Source organism: Myotis yumanensis, unplaced genomic scaffold, assembly GCF_028538775.1.
Source record: "Myotis yumanensis isolate MYYU_CA2020_CCGP unplaced genomic scaffold, mMyoYum1.0.hap1 SCAF_19, whole genome shotgun sequence".
Classification (NCBI taxonomy): Eukaryota; Metazoa; Chordata; class Mammalia; order Chiroptera; family Vespertilionidae; genus Myotis; species Myotis yumanensis.
The window spans coordinates 10,280,926-10,302,452 of record NW_027223770.1 but is presented as its reverse complement, the minus strand read 5'-3'; the positions used below and the strand labels follow the sequence as shown (position 1 = coordinate 10,302,452).

The following is a 21,527-nucleotide window of genomic DNA, read 5'->3' as shown; positions in this document are numbered from 1 at the left end:
TTATTTGTTCATGCATTGCCTATGGTTACTTTGTTGAGTAGTTGCAACAGAGACCGTCTGGCTGGAAAAACCTAAAATATTTATTCTTTGGCCCTTTATAGAAAGAGCTTTGCAGACGCTGTTCTAGTGTGGCACTGCCAGCACGTCAGTGGGCATACGAGTCACTTGAGGAGCTTGTTACAGAGCAGATTCTGATTCAGTAGGTCCTGGGCTGGGACCTGAGCCTCTGCATTTCTCCAAGCTTCCCGAGGATGGTGAGGCAGCTGGCCTGCAAACCGCACTGGGCAGCGGGCGTGGGGCGCCCAGTGTTCACCAGAAACGTGGCCTCTGTGCCGTTTTCTGTTGTTGTGTAGTCTCCTGAGCCTTTTCTCTTTCTGAAACCCCCACTCGCCCATATCCCCCACCCTCTGTCTTCTCCAGAGTAGACAGAGGGAGAGAAAGGAGGAGACTCAGGTCAGCCAATTTAACAAATTATTAGCACCCCAAGTAGAGAAACTAGGGGAAGTTAGGGTTACTATGTTGATTCAAAATTGAAAAATTGTCGGATGGGTTTGTCTCTCGTTGTTAGAGACTAGTGGCCTGGTGCACGAAATTCATGCGGGGGGGGGGGGGGGTGTCCCTCAGCCCGGCCTGCACCCTCTCCAATCTGGGACCCCTTGGGGGATGTCTGACTGCTGGCAGTCGGACAACCCTCTCACAATCCGTGACCGCTGGCTCCTAACTGCTCACCTGCCTGCCGGCCTGATAGCCTTTAACCACTCTGCCTGCCGGCCCGCTCGACCCCAACTGCCCCCCCGCACCAGCCTAATCACCCCCAACTGTCCCCCACTGCCAGCCTGCTTGCCCCCAACTGCCCCCCTGCCGGCTGCTCCCCCCACAAATGCCCCCCCACCAGTCTGGTCACCCCCAACCCTCCCCTCCTAGCCTGACTGCTCCTAACAGCCTCTGCCTCGGCCCCGCCACCATGGCTTTGTCGGGAAGGACATCGGATGGTCTCCCTGAAGGTCTCCTGGTCTAATTAGCATATTACCCTTTTATTAGTAAAATCTGGAAATATGCCAATGAGCTGGGGGCAAAAGAGAATGTGGAGGCCCCCACCATGTCTGGGTAGTGGGTTTTGACAGGCACAGCTCCAAATTGTTCCCTAGGAAAAAAATGCCCCTTGGAGGAAGGCACAGCAGTGGGCGGTGCAGTGAACTGGGTCGCAGGCGATCTGAGTTCCAGACCTGCACCGAAGACTTGGGCAGGTCCCTTCCACCGCTTCAGTGGGCTGTACCTCCCCGAGTCTCCTTTCACAGCGAAGGACTCTGGAGAGTCTGGTCAAGGTGAACTCGGGTTCAGGGTTAATCGTGCACTGTTTTCCTAACAGAAAGGAAATCAAGACCCTGCAGGAGGAGCAGGATGAGATCACCCTGCATTTGAATCTCATCAAGTCCTCCAAGAACTTGGATCTGAATGAGAAAAACTATATGGAGCTGCGTTTCCTGCTGGAAACCAAAGAGGACTATGACTCCTTGATTAAATCGATGAAAATGCTCTTGGCCGAACTGGATGAGAAGGTATGGTCTTACTTTTAAAGGGCCAAACAGAACACAGAGCAAGGGGAAGCGGTATGAGAAGTACCCATGATGCCTTAGGGCAGATATAACAACCCTCCCATCTTCACTTTCCTAAATGTGACTGGTCACTCTCTCCACCACTATTGATTCCAGCTCTGTTGACCCATTTCTCCACCATGATCTCCAGTGCTTCCCCACTGTACTTTAAATAAATTTCCAAATTCTGACTTTACCTCTAGGGATTGGCTAGAGGTAAAGTCCAGGTAAAATCCAAAATCTGACTAATATCAGTTGCAAACACCAATCACTGATTGATATGAAGCACGAATGAGGAAGAAACCTTTCTTGTTTTAAATCACTGAGTTGGGGGGTGTTTATTCCTGGAGCATAACCAAACATCTTCTGACTGATGCAGTAAGAATTTGAAAATGTACTCGAAGTACAGTGAGGAGGCACTGGAGAACACAGTGGAGAAATGGACTAATAGAGCTGGGAGATCGATCAGGGGTTATATAAAGTGGTGGGTAACATCCATGGTGTGACAGTTAAGGATGTGTTTGGCTGCAAGTAACATATAATACTCAAGAGGAATGTGGATCAAAAGGATATTTACTTATCAATTATTTTTTTAAAATATATTTTATTGATTTTTTTAGAGAGGAAGGGAGAGGGATAGAGAGTTAGAAACATCGATGAGAGAGAAACATCAATCAACTGCCTTCTGCACACCTCCCACTGGGGATGTGCCCGCAACCAAGGTACATGCCCTTGACTGGAATCGAACCAGGGACCTTTCAGTCCGCAGGTCGACGTTCTATCCACTGAGCCAAACCGGCTAGGGCTCAATTATTTTTTTTTTTAATAAAAACTGTGTTGAGCCCTAACTGGTTTGGCTCAGTGGATAAAGTGTCTGCCTGCGGACTGAAGGGTCCCGGGTTCGATTGCGGCCAGGGGCATGTACCTTGGTTGCAGGCACATCCCCAGTAGGGGTTGTGCAGGAAGCAGCTGATCGATGTTTCTCTCTCATCGATGTTTCTAACTCTCTATCCCTCTCCCTTCCTTTCTGTGAAAAATCAATAAAATATATTTAAAAAACCAAAAACAAAAAAACCCAAATTGTGTTTATATGTAGGAGACAGCTTGATTGTAGGTACAGAAAATTATAGAGGATTTTACAGCTGCATACCTTCCAGAGGGGCACTGGACAGTCACCAAGGATGGGGCACAGTTCTTGGATGTCTGGTGTGGTCTCAGATGCTGCAGGATGTGTGACATCTCCTGACCCACCCATTAAGTGCCACTAGAGTCCCATCGCTGCAAGAGCCCCAAAACACTCCGCCAGGTTACAGAAGGCCCTTTGTGGGGAGAAATACCCGCTGGGAACTTTCTGTTGGGAACCATGGGTTAGGGTAAGGTGGAATTTATGCCCACAGGTGAGTGAAATTTATAGCAAAAACTCTAAATTGCCCTGGCCGGTTTGGCTCAGTGGATAGAGTGTCAGCCTGCATACTGAAGGGTCCCAGGTTCGATTCAGGTCAAGGTCACTTACCTCAGTTGCAGGCTCCTCCCCATCCTGGACCCTGGTTGGAGCTCAAGCAGGAGGCAACCGATCAATGTTTTTCTCTCACATTGATATTTCTCTCTGTTGTTCCCTCTCACTTCCACTCTCTCTAAAAGTCAATGGAAAACTATCCTCGGGTCAGGATTTAAAAGAAACAAAACAAAAAACCTCTAAATCGCTTCATTTTATCCCAAACTGGCTAGGATTAAGTTGAATTGAGCATGTATCTGAGCAATTAAAATTCTATTTATAGAAAAAGAAATAACACTGCAGTTTTTGTTTTAGCACACTCAAGTGAGTTGAACTGTCGGATTTGTATCCATACAGATGTTAACACAGCTGGGTTTTCTTTATTTTTTTTTATTATCTTTTCAGATTAGTCAGATGGAAAAAAAAATTATAAACCAAAAACAGAACTTCACAAAAACACAGGAGTCCAATCACCCCCGGAAACTGCAAAAACAGATCCACATGCTAGAGACACGTTTGAATCTTGTACGTAAGGGGTTCTCCGCAGCTTTGCAAACATCTCTGCCTCCCTTTGCTCAGGGTAAAGAATGGTGTCTGTGGAGCCATTAGCAGAATATATATACTCATTTAGTAGACAGGCTCAGGAGCTGGTGAACTAATGGTGTACGTCTAGATCAGGCAGCCTGTTAGAATTTACCCTCCACTCACTCTGTCCCACCCTCTCTGTTCCATCCTCTCTTGTTGGCCCATTGTTACCCAAGGTGCCTTTCTCCTTCTTGCTCTCTGCACCTTGGCACATGTGGATGCCCGCATACCCTCTACTCCTCCCCTTTCCTTCCCCCCTTTCTGGGATGCCTACTCTTAGTTCCCTGCTTCATAATCTCCTACTTGTTTTCAAGAAGTAGCTCAAATATTACCCTTCACCAGGCAGAACTAGTTAGACTTTCCTCCCCCATGCCAATCTGCTCGTGCCTCCATTAGAGCGCGTGCCTTTTGGTTGTCATTGATGTCGCTGAGACATAGTAGGCATAGATTGGCACACCTTGATAAAAAGAAAGTGGGGTTTCCTGATCGCCTTCAGTCTACTGTGATTTTGGCATTAAGCAGCATTTTGTTGCAAACTGGAATAAGCAAAAATAGCTAATGTATTGGTCATAGAAGTGAAAATTGTTAGAGAAGAAGTGGTACCTTCAGGCATAGGTGGATCTAGGTCAGCGGTTCTCAACCTGTGGTTCGCGACCCCTTTGGCGATCGAACGACCCTTTCACAGGGGTCGCCTAAGACCATCGGAAAACACCTATATAATTACATATTGTTTTTGTGATTAATCACTATGCATTAATTATGTTCAATTTGTAGCAGTGAAAATACATCCTGCATATCAGATATTTACATTGTGATTCATAACAGTAGCAAAATTACAGTTATGAAGTAGCAACAAAAATAATTTTATGGTGGGGGGTCACCACAACATGAGGAACTGTATTAAAGGGTCGCGGCATTAGGAAGGTTGAGAACCACTGATCTAGGTGCTCCAAATATGTCTTTAGGACACATTATCTGTCCATTTTTTTCTCTGGGTGGACGTCATTCTTGGGTGGCCTCCAATGTGAACAGACACCAGCAGAAAGGGAGTCTCTCTTCCCTAGGAGTTCAGACACAAGTCCCAGGGTTCCCATGGGGCCAGCCTGGGTCCCGTGCCCATCCCCGAATCAATCACTGTGGTCTGGAGTCACGTGGCTACCCTTGGACTGCATTCCTCCCTCCTCCCCCTTCTCCCATCAGACTGGGCAAGGCAGCCCTATCCAATGATGTGGTCTGAGATTGAGGGAGAAGTTCCCCTAGAAAAGCATAAAGAGCCCTAACCAGTTTGGCTCAGTGGATAGAGCATCAGCCTGCGGACTGAAGGGTCCCAGGTTCGATTCCGGTCAAGGGCATGTACCTGGATTTCGGGCACATCCCCAGTAGGAGATGTGCAGGAGGCAGCCGATCGATGTTTCTATCTCATCGATGTTCCTAACTCTCTATCTCTCTCCCTTCCTCTCTGTAAAAAATCAATAAAATATAAAAAAAATTTTATTTATATTGATTTCAGAGAGGAAAGGAGAAGGAGAGATAGAAACATCAATGATGAGAGAGAATCATTGATTGGCTGCCTCCTGCATGCCCCCTACTGGGAATCGAGTCCACAACCCGGGCATGTGCCCTTGACTGGAATCGACACAACTGGGACCCTTCAGTCCCAGCAGTTCCACTGAGCCACACCGGCTAGAGCTGCACTATTTATTAACAACCCCAGTGAGGACAAAGGTGGTTAAGAATCAGTAATGCCTAGCACAGTGTGAAGCTCACAGTCGGTGCTTAGCAGACATCTATTGATTGAATGAATTAATAAACGCATACATGATCTAATGATGACTTGTCTGTAGAGGTTGGCTTTTTGTTAGAGGTCTATTCAGATTTTCTATTTCTTCCCGAGTCAATTCAGTAGTGTCTTGCTTCTTTAACACTCTACAAAGCACAGGACAGCCCTTACCACAGTGCATCACCCAGCCCAAAATGTCAAGAGTGCTGAGTGTGAGAAGCTCTGCATGAAAACAACCCCATCCCAACTTCTTTCCTGTCATCAACTTATTGAAGAGATCAGGTCAATTGTCCTGTAGAAAGTTCTACTTGCTGGATTTGGCTGATTGCTCCTCATGGTATCATTCAGCTTGTTCCCTTTGCCCCTGTAATTACTGAAAACCAGAAGTTAGATATAAACATAGGTGAGAAATTTGAAATCCAAGAAAAGTAACTTGTCAAAGGCCACTGAGCCAGTTGGTGGCCAACTTAAGCCTCTCACCCAGTGCTCCAAGCCACTGTCCTTTGGGCCTAGGGTGGGAGGCTGGGGGAAGACCTCCCAACCCTCCGGCTGCTTTTTGGAAGCTTATCTCATGTCCTAGGAACGAGCCCTGTTTTGAAGCACACCCCTCCCCACAGGTCACCATGAACTTTAACAAGATGCTGACCACCAACACTAAGCTCCGCAAGGAGATTGAGGACCTACGGTTTGAGAAGGCAGCTTATGACCACGCCTACCAGCAGCTCCATGGGCGCCTGTTAATGCAGAAGAAAATCATGAATGAGGCCATTGAGCAGTCCGCTCAAGCCTATGAGCAGAGGTGGGCTGAGGGGGAGACCCTCGGGGGAAAAAAGGTCTCTTAGACCCCTGCTGAGCATCTAATGTCCTACTCTGGGCCACCACTGCCTCCTGTGCTTATGTGTTGAGGAACCTTAAATCATCATCATAACTCTAAGCGCTGACTGTGTGCCAAGCCTGATACTAGGTGCTTTGGGGAATATCTCAGCTCTCACAAATGCCATAGGAGTATAACCTAGTATACCCCCATTTTATAGACCAGGAAGTGGAGGCTTAGAGATGCCAAAATACCGGAGATCCAGATAAATGGCAGATCTGAGATTCAAAGCTCTATGCCATATTATCTCCTTCAGGTGCCCCTGCCTCTAGTCCTAGGGGTCTCTCTTAGTCTCCCGGCTTTACCCTCACAGGGCCAAAAGACATATAGTTTAGCAGTGAAGAGCACATGTTTTGGAGTCAGTGAGGTCTGGGTTCGAATCCTGGCTCTAACACTACTATATTGTCATAGGACCTCTTTGGGTGGTAGTGAGGATTAAATAATATATATGTATTAAGGAGTTGCTGGGACATAGTAATTGACAAGTGGTGATGATGATGATGGTGATAATGCTGATGGTGGAGGTGACGATGGTGATGTGTGTTCTGGTGGTGATGAAAGAAGAAGAATTTCCTGGGGGTGGTCTAGACTTGGTAGCTCCTGTCATTCAGGTAAAGAGGGTTGCTCCTCCACTCCCTGATGGAAAGAAGTGGTGGTCATTGGCAGAAAGTCCCTCTGGGCTGGCAGGGAGAGGGGAGGATCCTCTGGACACTCAGGCTCTGTGCCCCCTTCACCCAGACTGGAAGCCACCGCTCGAATGGCTGCCATGAAGGATCGCCAGCAGAAGGACATCTCTCAGTACAACCTAGAGATCCGAGAGCTGGAGCGTGTCTATGACCACGAGACCAAGCTCAAATCCTTCCTGCTCATCAAGCTGAATGATCGGATGGAGTTCGAAGAGCAGGCCAAAAAGGAAGGTACACGCTCCTGAGGCAGAGGGACCAGATGGTAAACCAGGCTGAGAAGTTTTAGCTTCGACTCAGCAACCATGGAGAGCCACAGCATGTCAAGGGCTCATGTGACCAGAGGTGCCTGGAAAGATCCTAATTGCCACATGGGGACCACATCAGAAAGATAAGACTGAGTTCAGGAGAGTAGGAGCTACTGCAGGTATCCAGGCTGGAGAGAGCAAGGTTTAGAGAACTTTTTTGGTTCTGATTTCATGAACCCGCCAAGTTCTGAGCCTGTCTCAGGCCCCTGTCCCCAGGGCCTCCTTGAATTTCATCCTGCTCAAATGTCTCATCCTTTGAGAGGACTTCCCTGACCATCCAGCTCCCCGTCACAGCACCTCCATTCTCAGACCACAATGGTAGTTATTGGATTTCTTTTTCTTTTTACTTGGCTCTCTTCTTTTTGTCTGATTCCCCCACCAAAGCTCCATGGGGCAAAGTTTTTGTACTCACAGAGCCCCACTCAGTGTCTGGCACATAGTAGGTGTGCAGTTAAGATATTTGTGAAGCAACTAAGGAGTGAAGTTTTCCCATCTCCTGGGAAAGCCTCGCCTCCTCCCCAAGGCACAATAATTCTAAACACAGAACACATCTCTGCTGGGCACTGCACTGAGCGCCTTCCTTTTCACACTCATATCGCTGGCTTTTCCTTTCTAGCTCTCAAGCCAAAGAAGGCCAGGAGGAAGAGCAAGGGTGAGAGTTTTGAGAGCTACGAGGTGGCCCACCTCCGGCTGCTGAAGCTGACTGAGAATGGGAACGTGAATGACCTCATTGAGGAATTTCTGGCCAAGGAGGAAAAGAACTTTGCCCGGTTCACGTATGTCACAGAGCTCAACAATGACATGGAGACGATGGAGAAGAAGACTGAGAAAATCCAGGTCAGAGCCATTCTTTACAAAAAATATATATATATATATATATATATTTTATATTTTTATTGATTTTTTACAGAGAGGAAAGGAGAGGGATAGAGAGTTAGAAACATCAATGAGAGAGAAACATCGACCAGCTGCCTCCTGCACATCTCCTACTGGGGATGTGCCCGCAACCAGCGTACGTGCCCTTGACCGGAATCGAACCCGGGACCTTTCAGTCCTCAGGCCGACGCTCTATCCACTGAGCCAAACCGGTTTCGGCACAAAAAAAATATTTTTAATTGATTTCAGAGATGAAGGGAGGGGGAGAGAGGGAGAGAGAGAGAGAGAGAGAGAGAGAGAGGAGAGAGGAGAGAGAAACATCAATAATGAGAAGGACTCATTGATCAGGTGCCTCCTGCATGCCTCACGCTGGGGATCACGCCTGCAATGCGGGTATGTGCCCTGACCAGGAATTGAACCGTGACCTCCTGGTTCATAAGTTGACACTCAAACACTCAGTCACTGAGCCATGCCGGCTGGGCAGGGCCACTCTTCTTTCCTAGGCCTGAGACCGGCCCGCCCCCACAGCAGCCTTACCCACTGGGGGCTCTTTGGAACACTCTTTCAGATGCTCTGCAACAAAAAGGACCTCAAGGGCAAATCAATTCAGGAAACACTACATTTCCCCCAATGTCCTGCCTGCATTTTCAACCTTTCTGGAATTGGTATTTGCCTTTCAATTGATACACACACTTAATGTGGTCATGTCCCCTCACTCCAAGTGACATCTAGTATCCATGTCATGTTTTATAATCCAGGGTTCAGTAAACTATAGCCATGGCCAAATATGGCCTGTGGTCTATTTTTGCATAGCCCATGAGCTAAGAATGGTTTTTATATATTTAAAGGGGTATGAAAAATAAGAATAATATATAAGACAGACCATACGTGGCCTATAAATCCTGAGAAATCTATCTGGCTCTTTGCCTCAAAAGCTTGCTGCCTTCTGTTAATCAACAGCTTCACAGAATTGAGAGGAGATGGTCAATTCATCTTGGAGAGACTTGATGTCCATGAGCATAGTAAATGCTCTGCCAAGTCCTTTGGTGAAGAAACCTGGTTGCCTTCGTTGAACCTGTCATTTCCCAAACTTAATTGGCTCCCTGGGCTACTTATTCCCCAGAGCATACATAAACAGCCTTTGGGAGCTTGTTTGGAGGTTCTAGCAGGGGAGCGCAGCTACTTGTATACCCTTGACCAAAGACCGGTCCTCTCCTTGGGGGGGAAGGTCGTCTGAGCGCACAGCTTCAGGAGGGATCGGTGAGGAAGGAGGGGGACACCCACCTAGCCAGCCAGATCAGCCGAATCAACCCTGGCGATCAATGGGGTGACAGATGTTGCAGCCAGATGGCCCTCACATCCCATAAACAGCCTTTGGGATGTCTACAAAGGGCAGAGTCTAAACTCAGGGTGACACACTCCAGGCTCTTCAAAATGTAGCTTCAACCTGCCCCTGCAGGCTCCGCCCCCATCACGACCCCCAAGGCTCCCTCTGCAGCTGCCAGACCCAGCTGTGCCATGCATTTCCCTCCCCAGAGGCTTTCCTTGTGCTGCTTCCTCCTCCCATCCCCTTGCCCTTCTTCTGATGAAATACTGCACATTAGTCCCTGCCCTGCACAAATGTCATCTCCTCAGGGAACTTATTCTTCCCTCTGAGGTCTCAGTGTTCTGTTTATATGACTAGAGGAGCCACTTCCTTTTGTAATGTCACTGTTTCCTGAGTGTGGGGCTTGAATGTATAGGTGGAACTTGTAATTTGCCAGCGATGAATTGATTTTAATGAGGATTAGGAAAAATGTATCTTGCAGAGCAAACTTGTGACTTGGATATTATTAGTGTGATCAGTAATAATAATAGTAAACAAATAATGATCAACATATTAAAATAAAGTTTGGTTGAATTAAAGACTATTCAGAGGTAATAGTAGGTTGATAGTATAGGTGGCATGCAGAAATGGCGGAAATGTAGGTGGTTGTATCAGTTAGGGTTGTCCCAGGAAACAGATGGCATGCCCCAAATGGGTAAATTGAGGTGAGTTTTTAAAAAGGGACTGTTTACAAAGAAAATTAAGAAGGGAGAGTGCAGGACCAGCAAGAGGAGAGGGGTCCAGAACTGGTGAGGGGAGGGAGCAGTTTCTGGAATCAGGAGCGAGGTGTGTGGAGAAAGCTGTCTGTGTGCCCTTCCTGGAGGGATGTGGCCAAAGCAGTGACCTGCCAAGGAGTGGGGAAGTACCCCCAACCTCACTCTCCTTCTGCCCTGTAATCTCCAGCTGGTGTCTCTCATTGGCTAGGCCCAACCCAAGCCAGAAGGCAGGAAGGTAGATTCTGGGAGAGATGGAGAATGTCCAGCTCACAGTGTATTCCCTCTGCATTCCTGATGCCCAGGAAGGCCCCCCACATAATGGGAGGCACATTTAGTAATGGTTCCCAAACAGTAATTGACCTTGACCTTCCCATTCACCTTGAGGTGCTCTCCTGTCCTCCATTTGCCACACAGACTGCCTCTGGCATTAGGATGAATGCGTCTGATGAAGATGGCCAGATTCTCACCCTCTCTGGGCCTCAGGCTCCTCATCTGTAGAGTGACTACTTGCACTAGAGCAGTAGTTTCCAAGACTTTATAAAAAAAATCTATAGAACATTTTTGTTTAAACTCAGGTTCTGAGGAAACACCAGTAGAGAAACAGATAAAATGGAGCAGTCCCCGATGAAAGGGGTGAAGGTGGATGGGTGATTGGAGGAGGTGCCTGAGACTTAACCTTTTGGCTTTCTTGTGGCATCTCTGCTCAAACTAGGGCTCAGGTTAAAAAAAAAAAAAAAAAAGGTAAAAACAAATAGGATTCTAACATCTGCCTTCACCCCTACCTGAAGGGTTGTGGTTAGAGCGATGGGTAGGGCTAGTTCCCCAACAGGATGTATGCAACTTTCCTTTTTTCTTTTTTTGGCTTGGTCTCCCCCACCCCCATATTAAAAAATTTATTAGCTGCTAGCATTTAAAAGTGAAACTCTGGGTTTCTGATTTCTCTTGGAAAATCAGATTTGACAACCCCTGTCCACTTTCGCGCGGGAAGCTTAGTCCCCTGCCCCTATCATCCCCCAAGCCTGCCCTCTTTCAGCCAGATCAGCTGGGTTTGAGTTTGCGATCTCCCATGTAGGTGCTTCACCACTCCCCTCTGGTGGCCATGTGCAGTATTGCAGGGATGGTCTTGAATACAAAGAGATCTGAAGGAACATGGAAGGATGGTCTGGGAGTTGGCAGGACCCCGAATCCTTATTTTCCAGGAAGGAGCACCTTACTAGTCCCAGTGGGGTGACAGAGACAAGCCATAGAGAGGGACTTGAGGAAACTGACCTGGCCAGGAAATGGTTCCCCAACAGAATTGACCTAGATCTTTCCCATTCCCCATGATGGTACTTACTCTTTGCTACACAGCTTGCCTCTGGCATTAGGGCGGGATGTGTCTGATGCCCTCTCTGGGCTTCAGATTTTCCATCTGTAGAGTGATGTTTGCACCAGAACAGTAGTTTCTGATCTCCTTTTTGAAGTTACCGAAGTGCCTTTGGGGGCTTAAATAGAGCTGCAAATGCTTGTTGAATAAATCCTGAAAACTCTGCTTTCCAATGGGAAGGCTTAATATGTTAAAAATCTTAGAAGAGAAATATATGCTCATTATAGAAAATTTGGAAACTACCTAAGGATAGAAAGAATTTTAAAAACCGCCCATTATTCCATTGCCTAAACACAATCATTTTGAACTGTTTTCTTCTGATCTTTTTTGGTGATGCTTTAAAAACGTAACATAGTTATTATCACATATTATGCATAAAGTTGTATATTATAATTGAAAAAGTGTTCTTTTGGGTTGTTTGTTCATCTGGCAAGTTATTTGTTAAACACCTTCTATATGCCAGACACTGTTCTGGGCACTGGTAATATGTCTGTGAGCAAGGTTTCAAAAAGCTCTTCCTTCATGGAGCTTCTTTTCTGCCAGGGAGAAACAGACAAAAAACAAGCCCAACAAACACATAACTGATAGAGTTTATTAGAAAGTGAGAAACGTGGATAAAAGGATACAGTGGAGCATGTGAAGAGAGGGATTCTGGAGTCAGGTGAGGTCATGGCCATTGAGAAGTTAAGCTTAATCAGACTTGTAGGTGAGGGAATAAGCTGTGCAAATCTTTGGGGGAGATGACTATTCCAGGCAGAGAAAACAGTAGTGCAAAGGTCCTGGGGCAGGAGAGTGCAAGCAGGCTAGGGTGCCTGGAATGGAGAGAGAGAGAGATGGGGTGGGGGCTGAGGTTCGGGAGGGGAGGGATGCTATGGGTTCTGGGCAGAGTATATTTCCAGAAGAGTTTTTGGCAGTCACGCTGAGAAACAAGAGCCGTGGGAGAGTTCTGGGCAGAAGAGGAATGCCACCTACTCAGGTTATGTACAAAATTTGGAAAATACTAAAAAGTACAAATGGAAACCCCAAATCAAGAAGCATCCCATCACCCGGGCATGGCATTGGTTAATCTTTTTGGAAGATTTCTTTTTGGGTTACTCTTTTCCCTTTAAAGATGGAAAACATAATCTACATGCCTGTGGGAAAATGTAATCCAAGAGCATATAAAGTTTCCGGGTGATTCTGGTTCATGCTAGAGCTTGAGAACCGCTGCTCGAGGCTGCCGGGACAGTAGCCACTCACTCCATGTGGTGATTCAGTTCCTCAGTGGCACTAGCACATTTCAAGTACTCAGTACCCACATGTGGCTGGTGGCTGCAGCACTGGATGATGCAGACAGGGCATTTCAACCATCACAGAAAATTCTATTGACCACACTGTTCTAGACACTTATCCAGAAAAAAATGAGCCATCCACCCTTCTATTCTCGTAATGTTTTCTCTTTGTTGTTGTTGCTGACTACTGCAGTATTCTTTTTTAAAAAATATATGTTTTATTTATTTTAGAGAGAGAGGGAGATAGAGAGATAGAAACATTGATATGAGGGAGAGAAACATCAGTTGGCTGCATCCTGCATAACCCTGGGGATCGAGCCCACAACCTGGGCAGGTGCCCTGACCGGGAATTGAACCAGTGACCTTTTGGTTCATGGGTTGACACTCAACCATTGAACCACACTGGCCAGGCCCTCACCTTTTTTAAATTAGGAAACCTCCAGGGCTATAAGAGGGACTCAGGGATTCTGGGCTCCTTGGATTGGATAATTTAAATCCTCACAAACTCCTGGAGGCACAGTCTGATTTCCAGGTGTGGGGGGGAGGGGAGCACCCACTTTTCTCATGGTCTGGTTTTTCTCTCGAGCAGAATGAGATCATCCACTTGCAATCCGAGCAGAAAATGTCTGATGATAATGACCTCTCTGTCATGAGTCAGCTGGAGGTAAGACCAGGATGGGAAGGAAGGGACACAGGAGTTTCCGTTGTCTGTCTGTCTGTCTGTCTGTCTGTCTGGCAGCCTGTCAGTTGGTTCTCAGGAGGAGTAAGAAACCTGCCCTGTGACTCTCTACTGGCCTGAGTCACATCTTGGCAGATCTGACCCTTTGTCACAGGCAGCCTCTGCTACAGGTATTGCTGCAGAATTTTGTCCCTAGGGCCACTGTGTCCCCACTTCAGGGAGCCTAGCCCAGGCCCTTGCAATTGTAAATTTATCCCAGGTTGGCAAATTGCAGACAGATATCTGCCTCTGTCTTTTTTCTCTCCCTTGTCCTGGCTGTAATCAATCAATAATAGTTATTACAAACATATCTTGAGCAAGTACTACATACCAGGTATTAGGCTAAATGCTTTGCTTACACTCTCATTTAATCCTCACAGCGGCCCTATGAGGTAGGTGCAGCATTTTACAGATGAGGAAACTGAGGTTCAGAGAGGCAAAGTCACTTGACCAACATCATGGAGCTGGAATACTGTATGAGCTTTGCATTGTACTAGTATTTAGCTGCCAATAATACCGACCCAAAATAACTGGGGCCTAATCAAGATGGAAGTTTATTTACTTCGTTAAGAAATAAGACTGAAGTCATGATGTCATCAGGGACCCAGGCTCCTCTTTTTTGTTTTGCCATCCTTAGTGTGTGGCTTACATTTCCAAGGATGCCTCTTAGTCGTGAGGATGAGTATGGCTGCCGATGGTCCAGCCATAACATGGTTGAGTCAGCCAGCTTGAAAGTTCTTTCCCGGAAGTCTCAGCCAATGACGTCTGTGTTTACACCTCACTGGCCATTCCTATTGCCAAGGAGAGTTGGAAATACATTTTTTAGCTGGGCACATGGCCACCCTAAATACAATCAAGTTTTTGTTATCCAGGTATAAAGGGAGAATGGATACCAAACATCTGCCAAAGATGTGAATTCAGACAGTTGACTTTTTTCTTTTCTTCTTTTTTAAAAATTTTATTTATTTATTTTTTTACAGAGATGAAGGGAGAGGGATAGAGAGCCAGAAACATCGATGAGAGAGAAACATCGATCAGCTGCCTCCTGCACACCCCCCACCGGGGACGTGCCCGCAACCCAGGTACATGCCCCTGACCGGAATCGAACCTGGGACCCTTCAGTCCGCAGGCCGACACTCTTATCCACTGAGCCAAACCGGTCAGGGCAGACAGTTGACTTTAAAGCCCTCTTATAATCCAATGGTTTCTGGCCCAGGAACTGTGTTCCTAGCTCATTTCCCTTCTCTTCTCTGGGGCTTCTTTCTGTTCTTGGCACATGCACCTGGTAGACAGCTATGGCGGTGCCATTCTCTAGTGAGCCACTGGGGGGAAGCAAAGCACACGATGCCCATTGAGCTGCTGCTGCTCAGAGGCCTTCCCAGGAGTCCAGGTGTGAGGAGTTTGACTTCCAGGCAGGACCCAAGTCCAAGGAGACCCTTCCCACGCTGGGCACAGACTTGCAGTCCCGTGTCCTCGGCTTCGGGTCACCCAACGTCCAGGTGGTTTCTTGAGGTTGGGGTTAGTGCTGCTCTGCATCTCTGGGCTTTGAAGGCCTAAAGGGGGGGGGGGGGGGCAGCTTAGGGCTCACCAGGCAACCCCAAGCATCTCTCCCACCATCAGCTGTTGGTTCCTTTGGCATTAAAGGGCCTTCTGGAGGCCTTTTCAAATGCAAAAACAGGATAATTTGTCTTAATAGCCCCTGGCTTTCTTAGTTCCGCTTCCATCTGCTCTGTTCTTGGAGCCTTGCCACACACCTTCCGTTTTGTCATCTCCAGCCCCTCTGGGAGAAAAGGTGGGGCCAGTCTTTGATGGGAGGGTTTTGCATAGGAGTTAAGCAACTAGGCCTTGGAAAGAAATGCTTGGCTATAACTCTCAGGAAAGTCACTTCCTAACTGTGTGACTTTGGGAAAGTGATTCAACCTCTCTTAGCCTCAGTTTTAACACCTGTAAAGTGGGGGTAATAATTGTTCTCACTTCATAGCACCGTTACTATCACCTTGTTACTAATAATTGTACAAGTGAAGAGTTGAACCCAAGGTCAGGTACTTAGACAACTTGATACAGGAGAGCTAAAAACAAGTTTACTTTTCTTCTCTGACCTCAATATTCCTCATCTGAAAACTGGGTCAGTGTTGTGAGGATGAGTTGAGATGATGCGTGTAAAATGCCTGGAACCTTTTAGGTGTTGGACACATATTATCACTATCACAATAGGCTTTTTAAAGAAAATGTGAACTTTTTCAAAAATATTTTTTTGTTGACTTCAGAGAGGAAAGGAGAGGGAGAGAGAGATACAAACATCAGTGATGAGAGAGAATCATTGATCGGCTACCTCCTGCATGTCCCCTACTGGGGATCGAGCCTGCAACCCAGGCATGTGCCCTTGACTGGAATGGAACCTGGGATCCTTCAGTCCACAGGCAGATGCTCTATCCACTGAGCCAAACCAGCTAGGGCAAATTATGAACCTTTGATGCACCTTTAGAAAGAGAGGGCAGCTCTTGCTGAACTATGAGAAAAATGCAGTCCTGAGCACTGAACATTCTAGTAGCTAGGACAGGAAGCTGCCTGGTGCAGTGGTTGAGAGACTGTTGGAATCCTGGCTTCCCTTTCCTGGCTGTGTGTCTCAGAGCCTCAGTTTCTTCACCTGGAAAATGGGTGTGCAGAGAGGGTTGACCCCTTGGAATAATTACCTGGGACAGAGCCCTGGGGAACGGGGTGGGTCCTTACAGGGCCCCTTTTACCTTTGCAAGTTGAGGACTCAGAGGGCGATGCTGGAAACAGTGGAGCACTCAACTGAGTGCATTGATTCTCAGCCTGGGCTGAAGTCAGAATCACCTCGGAGGCTTTAACATCCCCGATGCCCAGGCTGCACCCCAGACCAGTGACTCTGAATCTGACACTGTATTTGTCTGTGCAGCAAATACATATATTATATATTTTTTAACTGATTTCAGAGAGGAAGGGAGAGGGAGAGAGAGAAACATTAATGATGAGAGAGAATCATTGATCAGCTGCCTCCTATACGCCCCCCACTGGGGATTGAACCCTGACCTCTTGATTCATACGTCAAAGCTCAACCACTGAATCATACACCAGCTGGGCTGCACAGCAAATATTTTAAAGCTCCAAGGTGATATTCACTTGAAGGCAAGATTGCGATCCAGTGGACTCTAGGAGGTTCTTAAACTTCACTGGGCGTTAGAATCACCTGGAGGTTCATTAAAACACAGATTGCCAGGCCACACCCAGAGCCTCTGGTTTAGTCTGCACTGCAGCCCCATAACTTGTATTTCTAACCAGTTCCCCATTGAAGCTGAACTGCTGGTTCTGGGACCCCACTTTGAGAACCACGGGGCTCGAGCAATGTTTTAGCCCGTGAGTGCTGAAATTAGTTTGTTGGACTGCAACCAGCATTTAAAAAATAATGAGACAGGATAGAAAAGAAAATATTAGAACACACAATAAGAATATTGATTTGTGAAACTTTAATTTCATTTGATTAGATAATATATATGAATACACACACATACACATACATATGTAGGTAGGTAGATAGGTAGGAATTAGGCCGCAAATATAAAATATATTTCTTCCTGTGGGCTATAATTTTTAATAAATAAGTCACCAGCTTTCAATTAAAAAAAACAAAGCAACTAACCCACGCCCTAGCTGGTTTGGCTCAGTGGATAGAGCGTCGGCCTGTGGGCCAAAGGGTCCCAGGCTCGATTCCATCAAGGGCACATACCTTGGTTGCAGGCTCCTCCTTGGCCCAGGCCTGGACCCTGGTTGGGGCTCATGCAGGAGGCAACCAATCGATGTGTTTCTCTCAGATCGATGTTTCTCTCTGTCTTTCCCTGTCTCTTCCACTCCTCTAAAAATCAATGGAAAAATATTCTCAGGTGAGGATTATTAAAAAAACACACAAACTAACTACCCAGTACACATGTAGATATACATACATTAGGTATACAATACATACATACATTAGGTATACAATACATACATACATCATGTATACAATAAAACTTACATTGAATAATATCCTATTACCTGCAATTTATTCTAGTATTTTTCTCTTTCTTTTCTGTTCTACTCCACTTTTAAATGCTGACTGAGGCTCATTAATTGATCTTGCACCCCCTTTGAGGTTTGAAAACTTGCAGTTTGGAGACCCTGGCCCCAGAGGGTCCTGAACCCTCATCCCCACTGAAAGTCTTTAGGGGGGGCTGAGCCCAAGGTGGCAGCCTGGCTGACCTGGGGTGGGAATCGGGGTCTGCCACCAGGAGAAACTAAAGAAGACCACGGAGGAGGCAGATATGTATGAGAACAGCTACAAGGAGATCCAAAAGACCTTGGAGCAACTCAGGAGTTCAGTGGAGGACCTTTTTAAGAAAATAAATTGTGATTCCACCAAGATCCTGGTGCAGTTAGGGGAGACAGGGAAAGTCACCGATATCAACCTTCCACAGTACTTGGGTGAGTCAAGCTGGGGCCCATTAAAATCTTAGGAACCATTTCCAGAGCTTTCTGTAACCAGGCATGAGGACTTGTTCTTATTTGTTTGTTTGTTTTTATGGCAGTTAGTCTGGTGGTAAAGCATGTGGGCACTAATGCTCGCCTGCCTGGGTTCAAATCCTGGTTGTACTCTTATAAGCTGTGTGACTTTGGGCAACTTTCTGAACCTCTCTGTGCTTTAGTTTTTTCATCAAAAGAAAGAAAGAAGTGATCTTTATTAGGGCAGGACTGCCAGTTTGTGGATACTGGATTTTTCCTTCCATGCATCCACAGTCTACCACAGTCCCTGGCTTAGTAGGCATCCAATAATCATTTGTAGAATGAATGAATGACTCTGGAGACTGCACGGGGCTATGTACCACAGGAGAAAGGGCAGCTCCCCCAACCCAGACAGATCCGGGAAACATTCCTGCAGGTGGCAAGGCCTGACCTGGGTCTTAAAACTCCAGTAGGGGTGATTCAGGGAAGGTGTAGTGAAAGCATTTTAGGCAGAAGGAACAGCATGAGCAAGGCCTGAGGTCTGAGACAGAGAGAGCACTGAGGAAAAATCAGTAGTTTAAAGCAGGGCAGGCCCAGGCTTCCAATTTTTACTGTAACCCAATGTTCCTCAACCTTCTTTTTATTATCACCTTCTAAGGAGCCTTTTTAGATATTCTTTCCCTGATTGCTCCATCCTCATAAAAACTTAATACTGTTGATACACTAAATTATAAAAGTATAGTATAAAGTATGAAAGTATAAAGCACGCATATACATACAGGACATAAACAGATATAAGGATAGCTGTTTATGTCCTGTATGTATATGCGTGCTTTATACTTTATATCAGGGGTGGGGAACCTTTTTTTCTGCCCAGAGCCATTGGCGATTAGATATTTATAACATCATTCTCGGGCCATACAAATTATCAACTTACTAGTAAACATTAGCCTGCTATATTCGGTCGTTTAATTAACTCGCCCCTAATGCCTTGGCCTGGCCAGACCAAATGATTTCACCCATGGGCCACACATTCCCCACCCCTACCTTATAGAGTCAGTTTACTTTTTGCCTCTCAAGAACCAAATTTTACCTTTTTGGGGTGATACTGCCCCCTTAAGAATGCATGGTGTAACCCAAGAGAAAGCCATTGTCCATATAAGAGCGCACGGCAGCCCCCACTTCCTATTTCTTCCCTTCCTCTCCAGCGGGGGGCACCACCCCGAGATGCCCCTCTTGGTGGTGATCTTGATCGCCTTGTTTCCCCCCAGCCATTATTGAAAAGAAGACCAACGACCTGCTGCTGTTAGAGTCCTTCAGGCGGTTGCTGGATATGGAAGAGGCAGACACCGAGACCCTGCCGACCTTCAGCAACCCTTTCCGGGGCAGCTCTGCCCTCCTCAAGATCGCAGAACCCATGAAGGTCAACCCCCCAGTGCTCAGGGCTGACCCCTTCACCGACAGGTTGGATGAAGGTGAGTTCTCTTTCTACCCAGATCTGCCCAGGTCGCTGGGTCAAGGCTCCTCGGGAGTCTGCAGTCAGGAGAGTCTGCAGTGTTGAGCCTCAGTTTCCCCCTTTTTATGAGCCCATCGCTTTCATCCGGTACCTTCTTGGCTGTGGCCACTTGACATGGTTCCCTTAGGGATGCTTCTCCCTGTGGCCTAATGGCCTCGCCGCAGATCCTGACGTTTAGTTATCCTGGATGTATTTTAAAATCAACTGTTTTATGACCATTTAAAATGAATCTTAAGCCCTAGCTGGTTTGGCTCAGTGGCTAGAGTGTCGGCCTGCGGACTGAATGGTCCCAGGTTCAATTCCAGTCAAGGGCTCGATCCCCAGTAGGGGATGTGCAGGAAGCAGCCAATCAATGATCCTCTCTCATCATTGACGCTTCTATCTCTCCCTCTCTGAAATCGACAAAAATATATTTAATAAAATAAAATGAATCTTAAAATATCCAAAATTTCCAAATTGGCAGATTAGGGGCTCACAAGATCTCATCTCTCACCCTCACCCTATGCTCTTGAGTCTTACTCCACCCACGACCTCCCTTGGTCCCTCCCCATCCAGAAGCCTTCCATTGACCTTCCTTCCTTTCAGAGTTCATGATGCTCCCCCTCATGGCGAGGGGAGTGAGCAACCAGCCCTTCTCCCTGAATCTGGGGATAATATCGGCCCCACTTGGTTTGGGGAGGGCAGTTTGGCAGCATGTATGGGAAGCCTGAGAAGTGGATACACCCCTTAAGCCTGTAATCTCACCTGTGGGAATTGGTCATCCAGGAAAAACGTATTCGGGGGTCTAAGATGAAGGTGGTAGGATATTCACTGCAGATCCAAACTGGAAATGACTGAAATGCCCACTCATTAGAGATTGGCTAAAGAAGTTACCATTCTCCCCACATACAATGGGCTACCACGCAGCCACTAAAAAGAATGTGATGGTGTATAATATATCTATATATTCAGTGGTTCTCAATGGGAGCGGGGGGGGGGGGGGGGGAGGTGATTTACTCCTCAGGGGACTTTTGGCCATGTCCAGAGATATTTTTGGTTGTCACAACTTGGAGGAGGGGATACTACTGGCATTGGGGACCAGGGATGCTGCTAAAATCCAACAATCATACAATGCACTGGACAGGCCTTCATAACCCTGATATATATGATGAGAGAGAGAGAGAGAAGAATAAGAGAATAAGAAGAAGGAAGAAGGAAGAAGGAAGAAGAGGAAGATGAGGAGGAGGAGGAGGGAGGGAAGTTGAGAGGGAGGGAAAGAGGGCGACACCTTGATTATGCACTTGAGAACAAAGAGGATGTAGAGGCAACTTATGGCGGATATTTCGGGTGGTAGTTTGCAGAGAACTTTACATTTCTGAGTTAAACAATTCTGTATTGTTTAAGGGTTTTTTTGGAAAAAAAATTTTTTTTTTTACAATGACCTGTGTTCCTTTAGTAATCAGAGAAAAAAGTACATTTTGAAAATGCTGCCCCGCCTCTCTGAGCAGCATTTCAAGTGTGCAGGTATGCCAGGGACGGATGGAAAGACCTGCCAACACGCATGTGCACGTGTGGGCACGCCTTCTGTTCGATTTAGCCGAGGCAACCGAAACTTAGCAGGAGTGAAAGCTGGGTCTGGTGTCAGCCGCCTTAGGATAGGTTCCCTTGGCCCTTTGAATTCCTGAAAGAGGTGGTTTGTGGGCATAGATGGCAAGGTCAGATGTCTGCTCCTGTGTTCAAGGGAATGTTGATAAATATTGGCTTCTCTTAGCTCACTCACCTCTGTGGCTCACATGTGTGAATTAAAAGAGACACCCCCTCTGGGCACATTAATTAGAAAAAGGTGCCTCTTTTGGGTACACGTGGTTTGGCAATCTAGTAGGGGCTGGATTTCAGCCCATT

General features: G+C 46.7%; 1 protein-coding gene across 1 annotated transcript in view; it reads left to right on the top strand.

Moving 5' to 3' along the window:
• Positions 1 to 21,527, top strand: part of CCDC63 (coiled-coil domain containing 63) — a 37,141-nt gene that overhangs the window by 15,108 nt on the left and 506 nt on the right. The window contains 8 exon segments of the mRNA XM_070400147.1: positions 1,370 to 1,559; positions 3,496 to 3,615; positions 6,073 to 6,254; positions 7,068 to 7,246; positions 7,937 to 8,157; positions 13,505 to 13,579; positions 17,920 to 18,112; positions 19,402 to 19,605. Of these exon segments, the coding sequence (XP_070256248.1) occupies positions 1,370 to 1,559; positions 3,496 to 3,615; positions 6,073 to 6,254; positions 7,068 to 7,246; positions 7,937 to 8,157; positions 13,505 to 13,579; positions 17,920 to 18,112; positions 19,402 to 19,605 (1,364 nt within the window).